Source organism: Emys orbicularis, chromosome 1 (assembly GCF_028017835.1).
Source record: "Emys orbicularis isolate rEmyOrb1 chromosome 1, rEmyOrb1.hap1, whole genome shotgun sequence".
Lineage (NCBI taxonomy): Eukaryota > Metazoa > Chordata > Testudines > Emydidae > Emys > Emys orbicularis.
Genome location: NC_088683.1, coordinates 8266063 through 8291519, shown reverse-complemented (window position 1 = coordinate 8291519; position 25457 = coordinate 8266063). Strand labels below are relative to the sequence as shown.

Sequence of the window (25457 nt, the reverse complement as noted above, 5' to 3'; positions counted from 1 at the left end):
TTAATAGGGATTGTCCCGGACGTGCTCCATGATCTTCATTAGAGCCAGCCACGTTTCTTCAGCTGTTGGGATGATCTGGCTGGCTGGCAGGAGGAAGCCGTAGCGGCCGGTGTCTCGCAGCTCGAAGGTATAGGAGTACTTGATCCCGTTGTCGTAGCTCCAGTCGATAGTGGTGCCATCAGCGCGGTCTGGAAGAAACAGAACCCAGGACATAGCGTTGGAACCAAGACTGACATGTGAACAAAGCGGGAAAATTCAGGCTCTGCTTACACAAGGTGTAAAGGGATTGCAAGAAATGATTGCTCTGAGCCTGCAGTGGTGTGTGCCATGCTTTGCCTTCATCTGCTCACAACAGACCTGGCCTGGCACAAGTATCCACGCTACTTGCGGGTTGCAAGTCTTGGTCTTGGTCTCAGGTCCCCCTGAATATGTGCAATCTACAAACATTCAGTCCCAGTGTGAACAGAAAGCCACATGCCTTGGAACTGCGCTGGTTCACCTCCCCCCCCCCCCCCCCAATGCAGTGTTTTGCAATTGGAAGTCACCCAGGTGCACATGGTCCCAGCACGAATTCTGAGCCCTGGTGCTTCAGTAGTCCCAGAATTCACGGGTACAACTACAGTTAAGGCATGTGCTGTAGGCAGACAGTTCACAATAGTTCCGTCCGAGATAATATTGCTGGGAACCATGCATCATTAGTTATTTGGTGACGGAAAGTGAAGAACAACATGGGTCTTCTTCTGCTCAGCCCTGCCTGACTGACAAACCACTTACAGATGGTGTCGATCGTGCTCCCATAGGTGTATTTAGTCCCGTGTAATGCAGCTAAGGCAGTCACTGCCTCTCTGGCTAGATCATTCTGCAAACAAGAGAGTAAGAGGTGAAAGGCTGGGAGATTCTTGAATACTTTCCCTCCCTTCATGGAATAGCAGCATCCACACACATTTAGTGAATGGGAATAGTCTATTTAAATCCTGGGATGGGGGGCGGAGCTCATCAAAGCAATGAAAGGCCCCGCCCCCCAGATGAGGGAGGGGCCACAGAACCCAGAATTGAACTGAATATGGGGACAAAAAATGAACAAACAGAGATGGGGGTGCAGGCCCTAGAGTCAAAATGAGGGACACCGAGCAGAGAACCCTGGACAATGCCCACTGCTCCCAGAAGGAGTCCAAGGAGTCAGTGGATGCCACCCAGAGGAAATCTAGCCCTGAAGACCAAAGTCCAATATCTGTCCTTAGAAGAGGTGCATCATGGACAGCTTCTCCCACCCTGCCCTGTCCAACTGGCTCAGACCCAGCTCCACAAAGGTATTTAGGCACCTAATTTCCATTAAATTAGGAGCCTAAAAGCCTTTGTGGATCTAGGCCTGAGTGCCGAGCTGGAGGGGGTGTGGGGTGGGCCACCCTTCTGGCAGAGAGGTAAGCACAGCCTCCAGGCCCGTTTGTTCTGTTGCCAGGCTGATGAGAGGGCAACCAGGCTGGTGCTTTTGATGACAGGGATTCCTGTCCATTAGGAAGAGGCTGAGAGCGCCAACCCGTTTCAGAATCAGCTTCCAGATGGCCGTGAGTTCCACTCACCCCCAGGGTCCAGCTTTGAAGCTAGGCTCGATGGGTACGTCTGCACTGCAGCCTGGAGGTGCAGTTCCCAGCTTGGGTAGACGTACAAGTGCTAGCTCTGCTGAGGCCTAACACCCTAAAAATAGCAGTGTGGCCGTGGCAGCATAGGCCACCCCCCTGAGTGGATACCTAGGATCTCAGACAGGGCCACCGTGGCCACACTGCTATTTTAACATGCTCGCTCAAGCAAAGTTCGCACGTACCTATCGCCCCAAGCTGGGAATTACACCTCCCAACTGCAGTGTAGCTGTACCTTGTATCCATCCAATCCCCGGAGCCACCAGGCCCTAGCACTCAGCTGTTTTAGCCCTCATGAGAGCTGTTCTCACCAGTTCCTGGTGGTCAGGAGCAGGCTCTGCCTTGTAGCCATAGGGGAACAACAGCATCTGGGAATAGCTGTGGATGGAGAGCAAGGCTTTCACGTTGCCATGGCTCAGGACGAAGTCTACAATGGATTTCACTTCGCTCTCAGAGTGAGGGGAGGGTCCGTGGTACGTTTCTGCACAGGGATTGCTACTGGAACCAGGGCCTGTGATGAAATACATGGGGTGGCAAATGAAAAGACAGCAAATTTGTGAAAAATGGGCATTTGCATGGGTGAGTAAAACATTCGTTTTCCTAAGGGGGAAAAAACCCAACAGAATTGAAGATTATTTCCTCAGTAATAAACGGGACAAGTCCCAGGTTTCTAATTGATATTTGCAAACAATCCGGAATCTGTTTCACTTCATTAGACAATGTGCCAGCGTTTTAAAGAGACGGCGCAGTGATGAATCACCACTAATGTAACGCCACTAAACTCCCTTCAGAAAACAGGAATTAATAAGATTATGTGAGTCCTGCAAAATAACGCAATATTGCATTAGTCACCAGCAGTGGTAGAATTGTGTGTTATTGTGGTACTAAGGTAGTGATCTAGGTAACTCATATGTAGCATATACTAGTACGTGGCTTTAAGAACAAATTGATTAGAGAATCCATATTCTAGGGTTGCCAGATGTCCGGTTTTCTACCAGAAAGTTCGGTCGAAAGGGGACCTGTGCAGTGTCCGGTCAGTACTGCTGACTGGACACCAAAAATCCAGTTACCGCAGTAACCTGCCTCTGCCGCCGGGAGGGCAGGAAGAATACCTGCTGCTGGAGGAGCTCAGCTGATGGAGAGAAGCTTAATCTGAGGGACTGGCTCCCGGCTCGAGCGGAGAGATAGGTAGTGGTGCTGCCAGCGGGAGGGATCCTGACAGTGTTCGGGGAGCAGGGCTGGCAGCCGGGCTCGCTGCCCGTGATGGCCCGGCGCGGCTTCTCAGCCTCCCAGGGCCACAGCTCTTTCCGGCCCCTCGCTCTGGGGATTGACCCCCCCCCCCACTCCTCTGTACCCCAATTGGGCGGGCAGGCTCCTGGTCAGCTCCTCCCAGCCGAGTCTGCAGGTAGCAGATGAGTCCCCGGGGAAGTGGGAAGCAAGGGAGCGACGGGGAAGGGAGGCAGGGAGTGACCAGAGGGGCCTGCAGTGTCCAGTTTTGAAAAATTGGAAAGTTGTCAGCGGCGCCATCTTTCTGAGTTGCTGGGGGCTGCTGGACCCCTGCTCCGCCACAGGCCCCACCCCCACTCCCTCCCTTTCCCTAACCCCCCACCCCCGCCCTGCCTCTTCCCACCCCATTCCTCCCCCGAGTAAGCCCCACCCTCACTCCTCCTCTCCCCTCCAGCGCCTCCTGCACGCTGCTGAACAGCTGATCCGCGGCGGGTGGGAGGCGCTGGGAGGGAGGGGGAGGAGCTAATCGGCGGGGCCCGCTGGCGGGTGGGAGGCGCTGGAAGGCGAGGGAGAGGAACTGATCGGGGGGGGCTGCCATTGGGAACTGAGCACCCACTATTTTTTTTCCATGGGTGCTCCAGCCCCGCAGCACCCACAGAGTCGGCGCCTATGCTAATAGTGACTTCCTGTCGGACAGAAACCTGAGCAGATGATTCCATTTCCTGAACAGAGCAGAACTTACTACTCCACTGAAACAGAGAATAATAAATACATATTTCATGTCTTTAATATAAGGAGTCTTGTGAGCTCTAATGATAATCCCAAAGCATGTCCTGCATTGAGTGCAGGGGACTGGACTACAGGGCCTCTCAAGGTTGCTTCCAGTCCTATGATTCTATGATTCCATGTGCTCACAGTAAAAAGACAGACATTAGGGATTAATAACTATCTGACATGCCCACGACCGTTCTGTACCTCCGAAGCCCGCATCCCAGTTCCTGTTGGGGTCCACGCCACGGCAGGAAGATCCAGCATTGATGGACCTGGTCTTCCGCCACATGCGGTTCTAAAAGCAAGGGGGACCGTGTGGTTTGATTAATGGAAAGATGCTAACAGTTGGTTCTCAAGCAGGGTGACCAGACAGCAAGTGTGAAAAATCGGGATGGGGGTGGGGGGTAATAGGAACCTATATAAGAAAAAGACCCCAAAATCTGGATGGTCCCTATAAAATCGGGACATCTGGTCACTCGAGTCTCAAGTCATTTTCATCTTTGCTCAGTTATTACACAACAGAGGCAGAAGGGTGCAGAGTTTGCCAGTTAAACCAATGGGATGCGGTTTGGACTGTAAAGCAGTTGCCTCACTTGGGGGCATGAGCCGGTATGCCTCAGAGAGGCTGCAGCCAGAGCTCTTTCTGGAGCAGCCCCAAATATTTTTGACCTGACATCCCAAATGAAACTGGGATCACCCCTTGTTTAAAGCCAGGCTGGGCAAAGCGTAGCCCACAGGCCTAATTTGGCTCAGTTGCTCTTCTGCACAGCCCATGCTCAGCCTTCATCTCAACATGCAGAAACCACAGAGAGGGCTTGATGGGGTGGGAAGGAGATACACAGGGCCTGCAGAAGGGTCGTTGACTCAGCGCAGTACCACAGAGATGCCCACCCTGCCCAAAAAAAACACGATGCCCCAAGAAGGGCCTGAGATGGCTGGTGCCTGAAAGCAGCCCTGCATGTACTCATCATGCAGACAAGGAGTGAGAACTCCTCTTCCCTCCACTCCTTCCCCCAGAGGCACTTACTGTGCTGTGTGTATAAGCAAACCCGTCGGGATTGGTGACTATCTCGAAGAAGATGTCTACGGTGTCCAGGATGGCAGTCAGCGAGGCATCCTTGCCATATTCAGTGGCTATCTGCATGGAGAGAAGGTCTGAGTTACCCTGAATTCCCATTTCTCACAGGATGAGGTCCTAACAACTAACCGGAGTTGATCTATTAAGGGTAACAGTACAAAACAGAGTGATTATATGAGAGTAAGCATAACATTAGGAGAATGGTGTGACATTGCACTCTATATGATTTTATGAAAATATGCTAACGTAACTGGAATATGCTTCATGCAAAAGGTCTCTTGTAAGGTATCATTACAGAGCTTATAATCTACTGAGTGTTGTCATCCTATTTGTATAAATGTACCACTCTTGTATCTGAAACTAGAACTATGAAATATAACTCTGAGGGCCTATTGTAATTATGTAAAGTGTGGGCCATTAATGGTGATTTGGAATCTTGATGACTCCCATTAACCAGGACAATTGATTGCAGATGGCTCTGTTTTACCTGTAAGTCTTCCTGTATACATGTGTGCTGGCAAGTGGGCAATGAAATCTTACAGTGACATGAGATCATGTCACCTGAACTGGAATCCATCTTTAACTTGGTGCTTTTCCATTGAGAAGGGGGTGGGGTGGGAACCCAGAGGGACAAAGAATTCCTGCCTTATGCAAAAGATATATAAGTGGGTGGAACAGAGAAAAGGGAGCAGCCATCATGAGAAATCCCCTAGCTACAACCTGAGCTGGAACAAGGGCTGTACCAGGGGAAAGGATTGGGCCCAGACTAGGAAGGCGTCCAATCTGTGAAAGAAATATATTGAAACATCTCTGAGGGTGAGATCTTATCTGTATTCAGTTGTATTACTGAATTAGACTTAGATTTGCGTGTTTTATTTTATTTTACTTGGTAATTTACTTTGTTCTATCTGTTACTACTTGGAACCACTTAAATCCTACTTTCTGTATTTAATAAAATCACTTTTTACTTATTAATTAACCCAGAGTCTGTATTAATACATGGGGGGGGGGGGGAAACAGCTGTGCATATCTCTCTATCAGGGTTATAGAGGGCGAACAATTTATGAGTTTACCCTGAGAAAGCTTTATACAGAGTAAAATGGATTTATTTGGGGTTTGGATCCCATTGGGAGTTGGACATCTGAGTGTTAAAGACAAGAACACTTCTGTTAGCTGCTTTCGGGTTAAGCCTACAGCTGTTAGGGGACGTGGTTCAGACCTGGGTCTGGGTTTGCAGCAGGTTAGCTAGTCTGGCTCAAACCTGGCAGGGCACTGAAGTCCCAAGCTGGCAAAGCAGGAAAGCAGGGGCAGAGGTAGTCTTGGCACATCAGTTGGCAGCTCCCAAGAGGGGTTCTGTGATCCAACCCGTCACAAATGGCAGAACCATTGTCTGGAAGCTGAAGCCAGACATAAGAACATAAGAATGGCCCTACTGGATCAGACCAAGGGTCCATCTAGTCCACCATCCTGTCTTGCAACAGTGGCCAGTGCCAGGCGCCCCAGAGGGAATGAACAGAACAGGTAATCATCAAGTGATCCATCCCCTGTTGCCAATTCCCAGCTTCAGACAAATTCACATCAGAAATTAGTCACACATTTTTAACAGTGATGGGGACTAACCACTGGGACAAGCTACCAAGGGAAGTGGTGGATTCTCCATCTCTTGATATCTTCAGGTCAATACTGGTTGCCTTTGTGGAAGAGATGATTTATCTAAACACAAGTTATGCTTTAGTCCAGCACAAGCTTTTGGACTCAATACAGGGGCAACTTGGTGCAATTTAACAGCCTGTGATATACAGGAGACCAGATGAGATGATCTAATGGTCTCTTCTGGCATTTTTCTCTATTAATCTATGAATTAGCTGGTGGGTCTCAGTCCACTTTCTAGTGAACAAAGGTCCACATTGCCAAATCACCAGCAGGTGCTAATTGACCCATTTGTCTGCCATCTCAGCAAAGAGATCAAGTGGGATATGGAGAGTGAACGAGATGGCAGTTCAGTTATGTCCTCTCACCCCTAGAGATTGGTCCCATACAGCTCTGTCATTATGAAGAGTTTATGAATCTACTCTGTTCTCACTGACCCTCAGTCTGACTCTGCCATCTCTCAACTCGTTGGGCATTAGATATATTTAGTATTACTAGTATCCATAATCCCACCGGGTATAAATAATCCTGCCGCAGTGCCAGAGGGCTGTTCTAGATGACCTCTTGAGGTCCCTTCCAGCTCTACATGTCTATGGTTCTATGATTACCTTGTTGGCAGTCCACACTCCGGTCGCCTGGGTGATCCACTCTCGAGAGTGAATGCCAGTATCAATCCAGATTGCAGGACGGTTAATGCCTCCTGTGCTGAACTGCAGGAGAAGTCACCAAACAGAACATGCCTATATTAACCGCAGTCTAGGCTTCGGCTAGTACGTACACTTATGCATATATGTTACTTACGGAGTCAGGCGTTTGCTCTGATAGTGTAAAGGCCTATAATTTGATATCTGGCTGGCGAGATTTTATGGAACCAGGTATCAGAGAATCCCTCCCTCTCTGGATTGCTGGTGCATTTTCTTCTGAGCTCGTCTGGATTAATCTCTCAGTAAAAGTCAGCTGTAATTTTAGTAACTTTGCCCTAGTCTCCTGATGATTATTAAACCCAGAGATTCTTTTATTGATTCAGGGTTTTAAATCATATCTGACATTGATCCCTTTGGTTTTAAGAAAAAGTGCTTCAGCCGCCCGTTATGTCTCTCCATTGCTCCTCATTATATACCATCCATTGCTGCTCCCCCTTGCCCTATTAAAGATTTATCCTGTGGACAGACTGCTCCAGAATCTACGTAAAGTTAACTCTCTGCCTTTGCTAGAAATTCTTAAACTGTGCTAGTGAGATATTTGAGCAAGGGGAAGGATGGATGTACCATCCACTGTGTGGTATGAATACGTTTTCCTGGAGCTATTGGTTCCAATTCAGCAAAGCACTAAAGTACATGCTTAACTTTAAGCATGTGTGTAGGCTCTGTTGACTCCCATGGGACTACTCGTTCTGAGGCGCTTTGTTGTCATATTGAATGATTAACATTACGTGCACTACCTACCTTTAGCACATAAAGAGGTCGCGTTTCATAGCTCTGCCCAATCTGAATTTTGCTAACCAGGTCTGGATTTTCCGTCACAAGATTGTCCATCCAGCTGTAGATCTAAAAGGAAGAGTAGTCAGTGCATGCACTGGCCTTGTGGGTTTCTGTGACAGAATACACCCCTGCATTCACACCTTACACCCCATTGTATTTATCTTTGTATAAGGTATGCCTTGTAAGGTATAATTGGAAAACTCATAATTTGCTGGCCAGTATGGCCCTGATAAAATATACGTGGCAACATTGTATGTGAAGTTATAAGAGTTCCCTGTACGATGTTCAAAACTCACGGAGCATCAAACTGGTCAAACAGGCCTGTCTTGACCAAAGGAGTGTATGTTTGCCTTAATTTGCATTTAAACAGTAAACAGAATCATCAAGCAGGAAGGAAAAATAAAGGAATCTCAAACAAGTGGGAAAAAATAGCAGGGAACATCCTTCCACACAGACTCATTGTCTCCTAGTTCCTAGCTGTCCAGGAGAGGGCTGGGCAATAAGGACATACATTTATGGGCAAAAATCTGGGTCTGGGGGTGTGATGGGGTCATCCTGCAGTATAACCCAGGCTGGTGAGGGCCAAAGTGTGGCTGGCAGGCTGCAGTTACACATAGACACTCAGGATGTGACTTGCATGTTGGAAGGCTGTTTGTGAGCAGCCCAGGTGCGAGCTATTTCAGCAAGGCCTTGTAAGGCACTCAAGGCTGCAGGGCAGGGGTGACACAGCCCCCCACTGGGTTGAACTGTACCCCGGTATGTCACAGTTTTCATTCTTTGTTCTCAGGTAACACAGGGGTTCTCAGCCTCTGTGTGGTGAGCAGCAGGTGCCTACAGCCATTGAGACCCTGGTCTTTTACACATCAAGCGTCTTCCACTAGATTAGATTTGCTTTGCCTCTTATACCTGGATGCCAGAAGCCCCCCTACACCATTGTATTAATTCCCCTGGGTCCTCCCACACAGCAACATGGGAGCCAGTTTGAAGTATTCCAGGAGGCCTCTGAGGACCACTGTATGACAATTGGTGAGAACACTGATATCACACAAGGTTCCATCCTCCACCATGAAGCCGGTGCTCTGATTACACCTGAACTTTGGATCCACAGATGAGGCGAAATGGGTCTCCCGGCAGAGAAGGTAACTGCTGGGAGAATAAGTAGCTAGCTACAAAGGCAGAAAGGAATGGTGCTTGGGTCTCCTGGCAGGAAGTTTTGCTTCCAGTCTGGGCAGAAGGGACCTAGAAGAAAAGAATATCTTCAGGGTAACCCCCCCTGAGAGGATCTCCCAACAAAATTCTCCACTAAACGCCTACAGCGGGATGCCGTATTTATAGCCACAGAACCGGCCACAATATGGCCTGACCTTCTGTCTACATTCCCTGAAGGAAATGAAGAGAACATGCTGCAAAGGAAAGTACCTCTTCAATGGTGTGGTAGGAGGAGAAGCTGAAGCTGTTGCTGCTTCTCTCGAACTTCCTGGACACCATCATGGCCTCTTTTTCCTCATCCAGTAATTCCTTTTTTTAAAAAAACAAACACAATTATGTACAGAGAAGAGGGGAGCATTTGTATGTTTTCCCACATGGAATGTATTATGGCCACATATATACAGACACCAGAGGGAACTGAACCTGAGCCCTTCAGTATTAGAGGCACAAGCCCCTAGCAGTTAAGCTCACGGATTACCTCCTTGAAGTCTGTCTAGTAAGCTGTTATAGTCAGTGAGGTCAACCACTAGTGGGCGCTATCACATGTACTAAACTAGTACACGTATATACAAAGAACAGCTTTAAACATTCAGTTTAAAACTCAGTGTTCAATTGCCCTTCAGATCAAATCTCCGCCCTACAAAAAAGTGTTGATGAATTTAATACTGATGATAAGTGCTGGAGAATGAAGGCCTCCACATATCAACAGAGCAAGAACAGCAAGGGCAGCAGCTTCCCTCCCAATATCCTGGGGGTGAACTCTAGACCCTGGAACCGAAGGGGTGAGGGATGTTTCAGGGATGAGATGGTAGTTCCATCTCATTCACTCCTTGTCCTCTTTGCTGAACACCTTCCACCCCCAAAGGGGACACTTCATTCCAGGAGCAGCGAAATTTTTTTGTGATGCAGACACCTGTCTAGTGAGAAGATTCTGTTTTTCCAACTCAGCATTTTTCTTATTCTGTCTGTCTTTCCTCACCTAACTCACACCCAGTTCAGACCACACCCAGGTGGTGAGGTTACTTTCTTGCACATGGCCATATACGCTGCAGGAGTCCCTACCTGCACGTCATCTACTGTGATTGTATACGGAATGGTGTTAGACTCCAGGAAGACTTTGACTGCTTGGAGGCTATGGAAGGGAACTCTCGCATCCACTGGGAGACCAGGCTGGGCAGGGCTAAGCCAATAGTCAATCTGATTTAGAAAAGAAAAGCAAGGTTAACTTCATCCAAGGCTCTGTATTGTTCTACCTAGAGCTCTCCAGACACTGCAGAACGATACAAGTGAATTTAGTTAACACAGCCAGTCATGTTAGTTAATGATATCTTGTATTTATATAGTGCCTTTTATCCTTAAGGATCCCAAAGTGGTGCACACACACACACACACGAATGACTTCAGCTGCCACTGAAATGCAGCCACCTCTAAGGTGGAACGTGGCAGCTGTTTAACAGAACATAGCAACACTACTAGGGCTAGGTGAATTATTCATTGCAAATAATGTATTCATTTACTTTAGCCCTTTTTTCTAATTGCAAATTGCTCATGAACAGATCAAGATTTTTACAAATTTGTTCCTCATTCACTATTATTCGATGGATGTTTTATATAAACATATCTTGGCCTATGAGTCACTTCTGAATCATTTGCTGTGAAGGTTGCTTTGAATAGTCACTATTTGTGACTTGAGTTGTTTTGAATGGACATACAGGCCACTCGGTGTTGTTTCTGTTCCCTGATTGGATTTCTTTAACTCTTCAGATCAGGTTTCCAGTGCAAATGCTCATAGTTCCAATTTTAAAATCTGCTTTGTACGAATATTCTGCAATATTTGCTCACAGATTGCTGCTCCAGCCAGTAAACTTGTCTGCTAGAATAGTCTCAGGAAGCCAACATGAAAAAGGGTCAACACAGAAGAAGCAAATAGATTCTAAAATTCAAAATAATTTGGGCAGCATTAGTCCAGCTCTAAACACTGCACAACAATTGCGGTTTTAAAGTGCAGAAGAATAAATAATATCGCAGTGAAGAGGGGGAATTCGAGATTGCAGAATTGAATTACCTGGTAAACCACTGGTATTAGTTCCCCAGCTCTTGAGAAAAGTGACAACAGGTCTTTAGCAACCACAAGTGGCCAGGATCTCCATTTTAAATCTGTAAGATGGCACTTGCTACATCATGTTGCCCTTAATTGCACGCTCAGGCATTGGATCGGGACATTGATAGAGGGGGCAAGGCTGCTGTCTACAGAATCACTAACTTCCAGCAATGCTCTGGCTTTTCTAGGGATGCTCTTATTCAAGTATGAGCAAGTTCTGACCCACCTACCCCCTGACAGTAGAGGAGATCACAGCCCAAGGTGGTATGGCTGTAGCTCACAATTACAGAGAGTGTGTCTCCCTCATTTCTTACCTGAAGGTCTTCCAGCTCCCCCAGTTCCCTGAGTAATGCAATCTGCTCTTCGTTGCTGGCCCTGATGCGGAGAACCTGATCTCTGGTGAAGACAAAGCAACAAGAACAGACAGAAGGTATTTGAGAATGATGACAAAGAGCCAGCAACAGATCAGATGGGCTAACAGCAAAGGTATCAGAGTGGCGTGCTGAAGTTTACAGTGGAATTTGATGTGAGGAGGTCTGGAGGCTTAGTCAGATGATGAGGAGTTAAGGCATGTACAGAAGTTTTAAAATGTTACAAGCAGATAAGAGGTCTGGCATGAGGACCAAGAGGGCTGTGATGGGAGAGAGAACAGTTGCTGGGGATACCTGTTGTATTAATTTAGATGGACTAAATGGGCCAAAGGTGTTAAGATAACCTCGTCATTGTCCAATGTTAACAGTGTTAAACAAAGTTTGGAGTTTGGTATACAGAGACTTCAGTCTGGTTATTACCGGGCAGGCCCGCCCACAGCAATTCCGGGCCCCAGGGCCAGGGCCAGGGCCATCCTTGGGGGCGGGGCGGGGCCTGGGGTGGAAATGACGAATCCATCACTTTCGGGAGCGACTGTGCTGTCCAATCGCACTGGCCTGTGGGGCCCCCCAAAGCGCAGGGCCCAGAGCGGTCGCATGCGCCTAAGAGCCCTGCGGCCCGCCCGGGCCCTTCTAAATCGCCTGGGCCCATGGGCAATTGCCCCCTTTCTCCCCTCCCCCCGTCAGTGGGTCTGTTACTGGGTGGGCAAACACATAATTAAAAATCCTTTTCACCTTGTAATAAAGATACAGAAAAGAAGGGAAAACAGTTAAAGCCTTGGAAACGTACAGTAAGGCTTTCATTTGAACAACATCCCTTGTTCCCTTCCCATTTAGCTGGAGAGAGGTTTTAGAAAGAAAATCCCCCTTGTTTGACAGTCTCTTAGATCAGTGGTCTCCGAAGTGGGGTGTACGCACCCCAGGGGGTGCGCAAGAGGATCCTTGTGGATGCGCGGCAGGAGGAGCGCTTTTTTTTTTTTTTGCTTCAGCAGTTCGGGCGGGAGTCCGAGCTGCTTTTTTTTTTTGCTTCGGCGCGGCAGGGGGTGCGTGCTCAAAAATTTTTTTACTGATAGGGGTGCGCGATCAAAAAAGTTTGGAGACCACTGTCTTAGAAGGTATCAAAGATGGTGATAACTGTCCTTTTGGGGAAAGGAGAAGATAGTTGAGATGGGCTGCGGTTGAGATATTGTTGCTCTTGTTAAAGTCCAGTCCCGTTTCATCTCAGGTGGTGTTTGGGATTCAACCAGTAGAGGTGGTGATGTCATCTGGGTCGTCTCTCTGGCCCCAGCTGGTCAGGACATCCCTCAGAATTAGGATGATGAAGGCCCAGGGTCCCAGAGATGGCAGCCATGATGGTGAATATGATGCTCCAATAGCCAATTTTTCTCTCTAAGTCTTTCTTTAAGGCCCCACAAAGGGCATGATGGGCAGAATAACCCATCCCCCTCATTTTGTCCACCAATTAGGCCTAGTTTCCAACACAACAATTTTGGTTCGCTGGTATCTGGTTCTACACTTTTCTTGTTTACCAAGCAAGATCTTCACACAGTCCTTGAGTTATATCAGGAGTCCTGTTTGTTTGGACTAATTCAGTCTGTCTCCCTTCCATACCTTTTCCCATCAACTTTCTTTGTTACCAGTTATTGTGACATCTTATGAACTTACATTCAGTTTTTAGTCGAACTCACAATTTTGATCACAAAAGTGATCACAACATACCCTCATGGCCCAGGACTGATACAGTTCAAATGGGCATTGAAATCTTTGCTTTTGTCATGAGACGTTCCCAGAAAGCTAGAAAGTATCTATCAGGTGGCTGACATCTACTAGGACTCAGGGACAACAGGATTAATCACAAATCAGCCATCGTAACTTTGCTTGCCTAGAATATTTTGGGAGTTATTTCAGATTATCTTTAAAGGGCACATAGTAAAAAACAGGCTGATTCAAAACAGCCAATGAGATCTCATGGCGCATAGATGTCATGATAAATCAAACCATGTCTTCCTAATAATCTCCCATGGGAAAGTGGTGGAAACCTCATTGTTCCAGATATTTAAAACTGGACTTTGTGAAACACCGGAGATTACACTGAAGGGAATAATTATGTCTCCACAAGGAGATGGACTAGATTATCTAAGGTTGTTTTCCATAGGTCATTTTCATTTCTAATTTCTATTATCCTAAAAGAAGGTATTAGTTCCAAATTGTTCTTAGAGGATCTCAGTTCCAAATTAAGCCTGAATGACATGGCCAGGAGAAAGGTATTTTAGAAAACACCTCGCCCACTCCAGCATTGCATGTGCAAAACACATAAGAAGAGCCTTTGAGTATATAAACCTGAAAAAGCAAACCTAGGTATTGCCATCAGAAGAACCATTTGAAGGGTCCTTCAGGCCTCAGAGGCCATGTGGACAGATCTTCGCTTCTTCAGTTTCCCAGAAGTCTCTATTCAGTCCTTACTCAGACAAGGCTCCCCCTGAAGTCCTGAGGTAGGTCTGCCATATTGGGCCAGGAAAAATTAGAGGTGGAAAAGACCTAATGGGTCATCTAATCTATTGCCTATTCCTTAGCAAGTACGAAATTGTTCCCTACATTCAGAGTCACAAACATTGTTTGATAATCCTCCACCCAAAGCCTTTTTCCAGCTCATAACTATCAGAGGGAGGTGTGGGGGAAGCTCATGTCATTGTCCTTTTTTAGTGCTGGGGAAAGCTGACCAATATATATCCCTGGAGATTTCAATTGTCTGTTTACCTCCAGGAAAAATACAGCACAGGCCAGGGGCGTGCAGACATCCCTATATCATTCTGCCAGTGTGCTTCAGACAGGACCTGGAGGTTCCACTTCTATGGGGAAAGGATAGTGGGTTCTCCATGGTGCCTTCAGTTCTTGGCTTTTCTGATGAGACCAACAGGGCAGTGTGGGCACCTGCCCACTAGCAAATGGGGTGAGACCACAAAGACCACCAAGTAGTCATCAGGAAATAAACACTTCCTGCACAGGCTGGTTCGGACATATGGGTAAATGCTTCCAAGCTCATAACCAGTCCTCTGAACCATCCAGTCCCCTGAGTCCCTCTGTACTCACCCCACAAAGAGCTTTTGGCTGAAGGCCGCAGCGAAAAGAACACCAAAAACCAGAAGCCCCCTCATGATCAGCAATGAGAGATTGTCGCTCAGCCCCACTTCCTATATATTGTGGTTTTCCAACTATACTTTCTCAAGGACCCTTCCTTTCAGGGGCTGTTATTCGTGTCCATTCTGAGCACAGAGGCAGAGATAATGCTGCAAACAGATTAATCAAAACCATTTCCCAGGGACGGATGTGTTTGTTTGTTTGGAGAGGAAAATAAAGCATGTGACTTGCACACCTGAGCCAACAAACACCTTCCTCGGACTTTGTGACAAGCTCTCCTAAAACAAGCTTTGCATGACGTAACTGTTGCATGTTCTCTAACCAGTCATCACCATGGGTATTTGCAATGATATTTTTTAGATAGTGCATGGTCAGCCCATTCCCTGAGGTGCTATTTCCCCTAACTCCCATCAGTAGGGGCAGGACTGCAGGCTGAGTGCCACAGACACAGTTCTTCATGCTCAAGAACAGAAGTCTGGTGACTTGAAATTGATGTGATAACAAATCCCTCGCCACCTAAGACTTCACGGGTGTCATTGTGCTGTGCACACACTGTAACGGCATCACACCCACCTAGAAGTTCATCATTGTCACTGTGGCCACTTGGACCTTCACGGCCAGGGCAGGGATAGAACTCACGTCAAGACTATCCTGCTCCAAAAAAAGGCTCAGGTTGCTGCTACTCAAGGATCTCTGTTGATAGTAGAAGGTTTGTGACACACAGCTGAACAGTTCAGATTACATTCCCAGAGCAGTGTTTCTCAACGACCGGTCTGTGGACCTGCGCCGGTCCCTGAGATCTCCCTGACACAGTTTAGGAAGGCAGCAAGCCAGACCCTGGTCAGTGTTTAATTTGTAATGAAAGAGGTGCTGGGGCTCAAGCAATTTTTTTACATTCAGAACTGATGCAGCTGGCCCAGAAGTGCCGGGGCGATGAACTGCCAAGCCTAGAGGTGCCAGCGCTCAACCCTGGCAAGCCCTGGCACAAATTAAGCACTCTCCCTGGTATCAAAAAGCTTGAGAAACACTTCACAAGAGGGTGGTGGCACACACACACACAAACACACACTCACCAGTTCTTTACAATACTTGTTTACAAGAGTTACTTTGAAGGTTTAAAAGTGAAGTTCTGTTGTGAAGAGTGACAGTGTAAAAATGGCACCTTCTTATCACTTGTATTACTGCCGCACCTAGGAGCCCAAACATGGACAAGGACCTCATTGTTCTAGGCGCTGTACAAGCACAGAATACACAAGTGGGAGAGGGACAGATACACCTGTGACGTTATTGACATGAATTGTGACCGTATAGATCATTGTTACAATCAGGGTCCTATAGTTGCACCAGGTCTTGTACAGAGGAGGTCAAGTGGGGTGTCTATGGAAAGGTTGTAGTTTACTGGTTATGATTATGCTGTCTGTATGTGTGTATCATTTTTGTATTTGAAGTTATGACTATTGGCTAGGTACTGGTATCTCAATGTATTTGATTCTAAGTAGCCTCAGTGAAGCATTTGGTCAGCTTCTTGAGAATGGGCACTTACTGAGAATAGTCCTATCAAGAAACACTTAATTGACAATGGACTTTGGGAGATGCCAATCCACATCTGAGCTTTCCTGGGAACATTCAAACTAACATGTAAACAATGGCATCGGCCTGCAAAAAGCTGAATCATTCATAGACATGTGACTTGCCCAGGTGCCTACAAACTCCATCTTGTTGCTGTGACTTTGCACAGAAGAACAAAGGGGTTTCTGCCCACAAGAAAGAGAATATAAGAGGCCCTGGAAGCCTCTCCATTTTGTCTTCAGCTGGCTCAAGAGATGGCCTCTCTACCCCAAAGAGATGCCTGAAAGAAACTGGAACAAAGGACAGTAACTACGGGGGTGTGAGTGATTGCTGGACCCAGACTAGGAAGGAGTCTAGTCTGTGAAAGAAGCTTACTGGAACATCTCTGAGGGTGAGATTTACCTGCATTCAGTTTCTTAAATGTATTAGGCTTAGACTTGCGTGTTTTTGTTTTATTTTGCTTAGTAACTTACTTTGTTCTGTCTGTTATTACTTGGAACCACTTAAATACTAAAAAGCAACAGAGAGTCCTGTGGCACCTTTAAGACTAACAGAAGTATTGGGAGCATAAGCTTTCGTGGGTAAGAACCCTCTGTTGCTTTTTACAGATTCAGACTAACACGGCTACCCCTCTGATACTTAAATACTACTTTTTATATTTAATAAAATCAATGTTGCTTATTAATTAACCCAAAGTAAGTAATTAATACCTGGGGGAGCAAACAGCTGTGCATATCTCTCTATCAGTGTTATAGAGGGCGGACAATTTATAAGTTTACCCTGTATAAGCTTTATACAGAGTAAAATGGATTTATTCGGGGGTTGGATCCCATTGGGAACTGGTTATCTGGGTGCTGGAGACAGGAGCACTTCTTAAGCTGTTTTCAATTAAGTCTGCAGCTTTGGGGCGCGTGGTTCAGACCCTGGGTCTATGTTGGAGCAGACTGGCATGTCTGGCTCAAGCAGTCAGGGTTCTGGAGGCCCAAACTGGCAGAGAAAACAGGCTCAGAGGTAGTCTCAGCACATCAGGTGGCAGTCCCAAGGGTCACAGTACCTTAAGAACACAACCAGGCTTGGAGATTGCAGTACTAGCCAAGCAGAGAGATGAGCCCAATGTAGCCACAGCTTGATGGGCAAAAAATCCTTTACCAATCCAGTAGTGAATCCCTTTATCTGTCTATCTAATGTGCCACCTGATTAATTTCCAGGCACTGGTCTTATGTCCCTTAAGTCTGAATAAATATTACATTCTTCCACAAAACATGAATTTGTCTTCCAGTCCAACATGGGAAGGGAGTGAGTAACCCACCAGCTGCTGGGAACGCTGGAGGACACACAGATAAGCCTGTTACATGTTGATTGACAAATTGTTACACCAGAGGAAGAAAACACTAATCTCTGGTCCTTAATGTGGCTTGGATCCATGACCATGAGCTGCCCTCAGATTGTTCTCAAGCCAGGAGAAATGAGCTTGAATTAAACAGGGCCACCACCAAGCAGCGGCTCCAAATGAGTCTGAGGTGGGAGCAGAGCATGCAGTGTGCCAGTCATATGGCTTAGTTATATTACTGGTGTCCAGGACAAATTCAGCTCTGGTGAAAAGGGGTTGCAACTCCACTGGAGTCAATGTGGTTGCATGAGCCAAGATTTGTCCCTACATTTTTAGTTGTCCCATTCGGGTTGAAGGGACACTGTCATATAATAAACACATTTCCTTCCCTGCACTACTAACAACACTGGAGAACAATAAAACGGAACAAATTTTTAAAAGCTAACTTACTTTTTATCATTTCTGCTCTTTGTTTAGTTGTTACATTTCACTCAAAAACCGATGGATATGTTTCACTCTCAGACTCTCATGCACTAGCTTAATGCTCCAGTGTAGATAGACACTTACAGTGACACTAAGGGTATGTCTACACTACGGGATTACTCCGATTTTACAGAATTCGATTTTTGGCAACAGATTGTATAAAGTCGAGTGCATGCGGCCACACTAAGCACATTAATTCGGCGGTGTGCGTCCATAGTACCGAGGCTAGCGTCAACTTGCGGAGTGTTGCACTGTGGGTAGCTATCCCATAGTTCCCGCAGTCTCCCCCGCCCATTGGAATTCTGGGTTGAGATCCCAATGCCTGATGGGGCAAAAAACATTGTCGCGGGTGGTTGTGGGTACGTCGTCAGGCCCCCCTCTCCCTCCCTCCCTCCGTGAAAGCAACGGCAGACAACCGTTTCACGCCTTTTTTCCTGGGTTACCTGTGCAGATGCCGTACCACGGCAAGCATGGAGCTGAGCTCAGTGGTTTGAGCATTGGCCTGCTAAACTCAGGGTTGTGAGTTCAATCCTTGAGGGGGCCACTTAGGGATCTGGGGCAAAAATCAGTACTTGGTCCTGCAAGTGAAGGCAGGGGGCTGGACTCAATGACCTTTCAAGGTCCCTTCCAGTTCTATGAAATAGGTATATTTTAAAATATTATTAAAACACAGCAGTCATGAACATTATAAACACCTCACACATTATTGTGCAGTTTATGCTGAACCAGAACCTGCAAAACCAGGCGAGGAGGCGGTGATGAGGACATGGACACAGAATTCTCTCAAAGCGCAGGCCCCGGAGCTTTGAAGATCATGGTGTTAATGGGGCAGGTTCATGCCGTGGAACGCCAATTCTGGGCCCGGGAAATAAGCACAGACTGGTGAGACCGCATAGTGTTGCAGGTCTGGGACGATTCCCAGTGGCTGCAAAACTTTCGCATGCGTAAAAGCACTTTCATGGAACTTTGTGACTTGCTTTCCCCTGCCCTGAAGCACCAGAATACCAAGATGAGAGCAGCCCTCACAGTTGAGAAGCGAGTGGCGATAGCCCTGTGGAAGCTTGCAACGCCAGACAGCTACCGATCAGTCGGGAATCAATTTGGAGTGGGCAAATCTACTGTGGGGGCTGCTGTGATGCAAGTAGCCAAAGCAATCACTGAGCTGCTGCTACGAAAGGTAGTGACTCTGGGAAATGTGCAGGTCATAGTGGATGGCTTTGCTGCAATGGGATTCCCTAATTGTGGTGGGGCGATAGATGGAACCCATATCCCTATCTTGGCACCGGACCACCAGGGCAGCCAGTACATAAACTGCAAGGGGTACTTTTCAATGGTGCTGCAAGCACTGGTGGATCACAAGGGATGTTTCACCAACATCAACGTGGGATGATGCTCGCGTCTTCAGGAACACTACTCTGTTTAAACGGCTGCAGCAAGGGATTTACTTCCCAGACCAGAAAATAACTGTTGGGGATGTTGAAATGCCAATAGTTATCCTTGGGGACCCAGCCTACCCCTTAATGCCATGACTCATGCAGCCATACACAGGCAGCCTGGACAGTAGTCAGGAGCTGTTCAACTACAGGCTGAGCAAGTGCAGAATGGTGGTAGAATGTGCATTTGCACATTTAAAGGGTCGCTGGCGCACTTTACTGACTCGCTCAGACCTCAGCCAAATCAATATCCCCATTGTTATTGCTGCTTGCTGTGTGCTCCACAATCTCTGTGAGAGTAAGGGGGATACCTTTATGGTGGGGTGGGAGGTTGAGGCAAATCGCCTGGCTGCTGATTACGTGCAGCCAGACACCAGGGCGATTAGAAGAGCACACCAGGAAGCACTGTGCATCAGAGAAGCTTTGAAAATCAGTTTCATGACTGGCCAGGCTACGGTGTGACAGTTCTGTTTGTTTCTCCTCGATGAAAACCCGCCCCCTTGATTGACTCATTCCCTGTAAGCCACCCACCCTCCCCCTTCGATCACAGCTTGCTTGCGAAGGAAATAAAGTCACTATCATTTAAAAACCATGTATTCTTTATTAATTGATTATAAAAATAGGGAGAGAACTGACAAGGTAGCCCGGGTGGGGTGTGGGAGGAGGGGAAGAGAGAAGGAAAAGGCCACTTCAAAACTTGTTGAATGACAGCCTTCTGTTGCTTGGGCTGTCCACTGGGGTGGAGTGGCAGGGTGCATGGAGCATCTCCCCCCCACCCACGTTCTTGGGCGTCTGGGTGAGGAGGCCATGGAACTTGGGGAGGGTGGTTATACAGGGGCTGTAGCGGCACTCTGTGATCCTGCTGCCATTCCTGAAGCTCCACCAGACACCGGAGCATGTCTGTTTGCTCACACAGCAGCCCCAGCGTTGCATCCTGCCTCCTCTGATCTTCCTGCCGCCACCTCTCATCTCAAGTGTCCCTCCTGTCCTCACGTTTGGTACAAGGTCACATTTTGCATCTTAATATGGGCCAGTGGGCCCCATCACCACCACTTGGATAACTGCGGGGAGGACTTCTTTTCAGCCACAGGCAAATAGCCCAGTAGGAACGGCCACCTCAGAATGTCCCCTTAATTAAATTTCCATATTTCAACCAGGTTACCATGAACGATATCACTCTCCTGAGGATAACACAGCGAGATAAAGAACGGCTGTTGCTTGAATGCCAGCAAACACCGGGACCATACGCTGCCAGTCTTTGTCATGCAGTGATACCAGATTACTTGCTACTAGCATGGCTTGGTCAAGTGTCCTACCATGGAGGACGGAATAAGGCTGCCCTCCCCAGAAACCTTCTGCAAAGGCTTTTGGAGTACCTCCAGGAGAGCTTCATGCAGATGTCCCTGGAGCATGTCCGCTCCATCCCCAGACACGTTAACAGACTTTTCCATTAGCTGTACTGGTCGCGAATGCATCCCAAGTCCTCAGGGCAAATTAATCATTAAAAAACACGCTTGCTTTTATACCAGGTTTTATATTTACAAAGGTTGTAATCAGGCGTGGACTCACCCCTGCGGCGCCTCCTACTGGTTGTCTCGGGAATTAGCTCACCAGCATCCAGAGCGCCCTCTGCAGGCCAGGTGTCCCAGCTGTCATTGGCCCCCGTGTCCCTCCAAGACCCCAATGCCCTTGGCTTGGGTGCTGCCCCCCTGGCAGTACCCCATTCTCTCTCTGGGTCTCCCCACCCAGGGGAACCCCCACCCCCTCTCCCAATGTCACCTCAGTTGTGGCTACTGCCAGCCACCATCTAGCCCCCGTGCCCTGGGGCAGTCTGCAGTCTATCAGCCAATCATCACCGGCAACAAGGGGTTTGGACTGGCTGCCTTTACCCACCCTCAGGTTGCCCCTCTGCAACCCCAATACCTATATGGGCCTAGGACCAGGCCCTGCAGCCTGGGGAGTTGCTGGCCTAGGGCTTCCCAGCTCCCAAGGCCTTTCCCCAGCCCTGCCTCACTCTAGGTCCCCGGTGAGCTCCCTGCAGCCAGGCCTGTCTCTCTCTCCTGTCAGAGGGAGACTGCTCTGCTCTGGCTGCCCTGGCCTTCTTATAAGGCTGAGTGGCTCAGTTTGGGGCGTGGCCCCAGCTGCAGCCACTTCCCCAATCAGCCGGGGTTTTGCCCCTTTACACAGCCCCAGCCCTCTGCAGGGCTTTTCCAACCCCTTCAGGGCTGGAGCGGGCGTTCACCCCGCTACAAAGGTAAACTCACCAGAGGTCCCTTCTACGGCTTCATGGTCCGGGATACCGCCTTGGGAGGGTTGGGAGGCTATTTCAGTCAGGCTGAGAAGAAGCTCCTGGCTGTTGGGGAGAACGGTGTGCTGTGTGCTCTCCGCAAGCTCGTCCTCCTCCTCCTCCTCATCTTCCCCGTCCGCAAAATCCTCAGGCATGGCTGAGAGTGACCCCTCATCGGAATCCACGGTCAGGGGTGGGGTAGTGGTGGCGGCCCCCCCTAGAATTGCATGCAGCTCAGCATAGAAGCGGCATGTCTGCGGCTCTGCCCCGGAGCGTCCGTTTGCTTCTTTGGTTTTCTGATACGCTTGTCTGAGCTCCTTAACTTTCATGCGGCACTGTCGTGAGTACCTATTGTGGCCTCTCTCCATCATGCCCTTGGAGATTTTTTCAAATGTTTTGGCATTTCGTCTTTTGGAACGTAGTTCTGCTAGCACGGAATCATCTCCCCATACAGCGATCAGATCCAGTACCTCCCGTACGGCCCATGCTGAAGCTCTTTTTCGATTCTCGGACTGCATGGTTACCTGTGCTGATGAGCTCTGCATGGTCACCTGTGCTGATCAGCTTTCCACGCTGGGCAAACAGGAAATGAAATTCAAGAGTTCGCGGGGCTTTTCCTGTCTACCTGGCCAGTGCATCCGAGTTCAGATTGCTGTCCAGATAGGTCACAATGGTGCACTGTGGGATAGCTCCCGGAGGCCAATACCGTCGAATTGTGTCCACACTAACCCTAATTCAAACCGGCAATGTCGATTTCAGCGCTTCTCCCCTCGTACAGAAATTGATTTTAAGAGCCCTTTATGTCGAAGTAAATGGCTTCGTTGTGTGGACGGGTGCACGGTTAATTCGATTTAACACTGCTAAATTCGACCTAAACTCATAGTGTAGACCAGGCCTATGGGAATCAGCAAGGGGACGACACTGGAGCTTCATCACAAAATGCACATGCCCCCTGGCACTTGAATTGAAGGAGTAACTCCATTGGTGGTGAAGTAGGAAGCTCTTATTCTTGATGTGTGTTAGCCACTAGAGGGTCACACACACATACACACATACACCAGTCCAGTGTATTGCACAGGAGTATATATTTATTTTAAAAGAAAACTATTTCCACTGGATTTTATTTTAAATTTCATTGAAACGTCGCTATTGGCCTTAGGTTTTGTAAAAGCTTGATTTAATATAATCTAAATGCTAAGTCGCATTTGGGGAATGTGGCATTTTATACCCAGCTCTCACCAGAGAGGATAAATTTAGGGCATAAGACCATAAACTGAAGATTTCTCATTTGTCTTTCTGATAGGACATAAATCCACCCTGCAACCACATGGACTAGTTAAAGGGCCTTTGTGTGTTCCATAAGAGAACAAATGTTAGCAGCATTGTCTTGTCACATTCCCATAGAGGATATTTACATTCTGGCCTCTTGCAATTTTGGTTGGAGAAGAGTTTGTTTTCCCATCTAAGCTCTTGTGCAGTGTCATTACAGCTGATAAATGTGTGCATTGCTTCAACCCCAAAACAGCTGTATTTCTTCTTTATATGCATTCTGTAAAATCTCTGAGGGCCCATTGCTTCTAGGTAAGGGGTTCTAGAAATATAAGGGATGGTTATGCAAAAAGGTTTGGTTTAACTCTAAATACCTGTCATCACATGGAGGGACCCACAAGTCTGGAAGCTTGTATAAGTGTTTATTTTTTCAGTAGTGAGTATGGTGGTTTCTATGTACAGATCTTGGATGTGTAGTGCATTCTGGCTCTTTTAAACTTCTGTAGAGATTTGGGGGGGTTTCTTTTCTTTGCTTCATTTATTAGCTCAGAAGGCTGGGAGAGCTAGCACCATATTCCTGTCATGATTATAGATGTGAAGGGCTAGATACTAGGCTGTGCTTCTCGAAAGGTGTTGCTCATGGAGAGAGTGTAAATATACAATCTTTGTGCCCTCCGCATTCTGAGCTGCTGACGAGACTAAGTTGTAAGTGAAAACAAACGTCTCTGCTTCTCTGACTTACAGCAGCTTCCCCAGGCTGCCTATGGTCTGCACAGCAACCCCAGTAGTACTCAGTGATACGGCTACTTCCCCTCTCATCCCTGACACCATCCCCTTGTGCCCCTAACCTGCCCCCGCCCTGGGGCTTATGAGGGGGAGTAGCATTTGGCAGTGCAGGTCAGCCGTACACTGTGACCTGTACACATACTCCTGTGTCTAGGGAATTCTTCCCCAGACCCTTGTGTCTTTGTATGGCCCCATACACTGCCAGACTGTAAGAATGTCCATCACGCTCCACCTCAGACGCAGCTGCATTTCGGTGATGGATAAGTGATATTACCCAGACCACATTTTCAAACCTGGGTGCCTAAAGTTAGGCCCCTAAATCTAAATGTAGGCCCCTGGATAAGTTGACGTCAATTGTAAGTGCGCATCAGCACTGAAAATCAGGCAGTGTTTATAACTGGGACCCCAAAGGTAGAAGATACTTTTGAAAAGTATAAAGTGCCACAGGACTCTTTGCTGCTTTTGAAAATGTGGCCCTTAACCTTTCCAAGCCTCAGTTTCCCAAGTGTAACAAGGGTGTTGTGTGGATTGATTAGCTGGTTACAAAGAATAAGTGCTAATTACTGCTGTCATTCAGTTCAAATATAAGGCCCTTGTTAGACCTGTCTGGGATACTAGCCGCAGTGCTCGTTGCTGTCCCATAGACGGGATATCAGCAGGAGAGATGGTGCCAGGTCTGCAGAATCGCAGTTCTGAACGCAGGTGAAGGAAGTTAGTTTTATTTTCATTGCAAAAGAAGAAACGTGGAGGAAACCTAAGAAAGGTCAGGTGAAAAGTACAAACCGGATTGTCAACATGGATAGGAAGGCAGTTTAATACTGGTGCTGGGGATTTAGCAATTGGGAGACATGAGCTAAAAATTCAGATCCTGGGAGTAACTGATAGAGGCTGATAGATTGAAGTTGTTTCACACAGAGACAGATTTGCTGGAAGCCAAACCAGGATGCTGTGCCACACGCACAGCCCATAGGACGTATGTTTCCTCCTCTCCAAGGCAAATAATTCCCATCTTCTCTGAACCCACAAGCAGCCTCCTCCCGCCACATTGTCACTGTCCCACCACATTCCTGTCTCCACCCCAGTGCAGGTCTCCCCACCGGCCTCTTCACCTAGCTGGTAAATGGCCTGTATTTTTGCCTGACTGGGCACAATTACCAATAATAATGGCAGTCAAATTTTTCACCCTATTCTGATGGAACCATGGGGGAGGTGTCGCCTTCCTCTGCAGCATGAGGCCTGGGTCACTTGCAGGTTTAAACTAGTGTAAACGGTGGATTCTCTGTAACTTGAAGCCTTTAAACCATGATTTGAGGACTTCAGTAACTCAGCCAGAGGTTAGGGGTCTGTTACAGGAGTGGGTGGGTGAGGTTCTGTGGCCTGTGATGTGCAGGAGGTCAGACGAGATGACCCTGATGGTGCCTTCTGACCTTGAAGTCTACGAGTCTACTCTTGCTTTAATCACAGGCTGCTACCTGTGTTTCTTTCTGAAGAACCACAAAAGGGTCTATTACAGAATATTGGCCTGGTCCTAACATTTTGACACTGTGTAAGAATTCCATAGATGGAAAAGCAAAGGCAGGGACAAGAGATGTGCAGCAAGGAATCTTTACAGACAGATGCATCTCGCAGTAGTTTGAACG

At 47.6% G+C, this 25457-nt stretch overlaps 1 protein-coding gene across 1 annotated transcript; it reads right to left on the bottom strand.

Moving 5' to 3' along the window:
- On the bottom strand, positions 1-14677 carry LOC135873054 (carboxypeptidase A1-like). The gene is made up of 11 exons (XM_065397529.1): positions 14613-14677; positions 11469-11550; positions 10116-10250; positions 9264-9362; positions 7809-7910; positions 6972-7073; positions 4663-4773; positions 3840-3930; positions 1949-2148; positions 775-859; positions 1-188 (listed from the first exon to the last, which is right to left on the bottom strand). Exons 1-11 carry the CDS (start codon positions 14675-14677, stop codon positions 1-3), a joined length of 1260 nt encoding a protein of 419 aa, XP_065253601.1.
- Positions 14678-25457: the final 10780 nt, after the last annotated feature.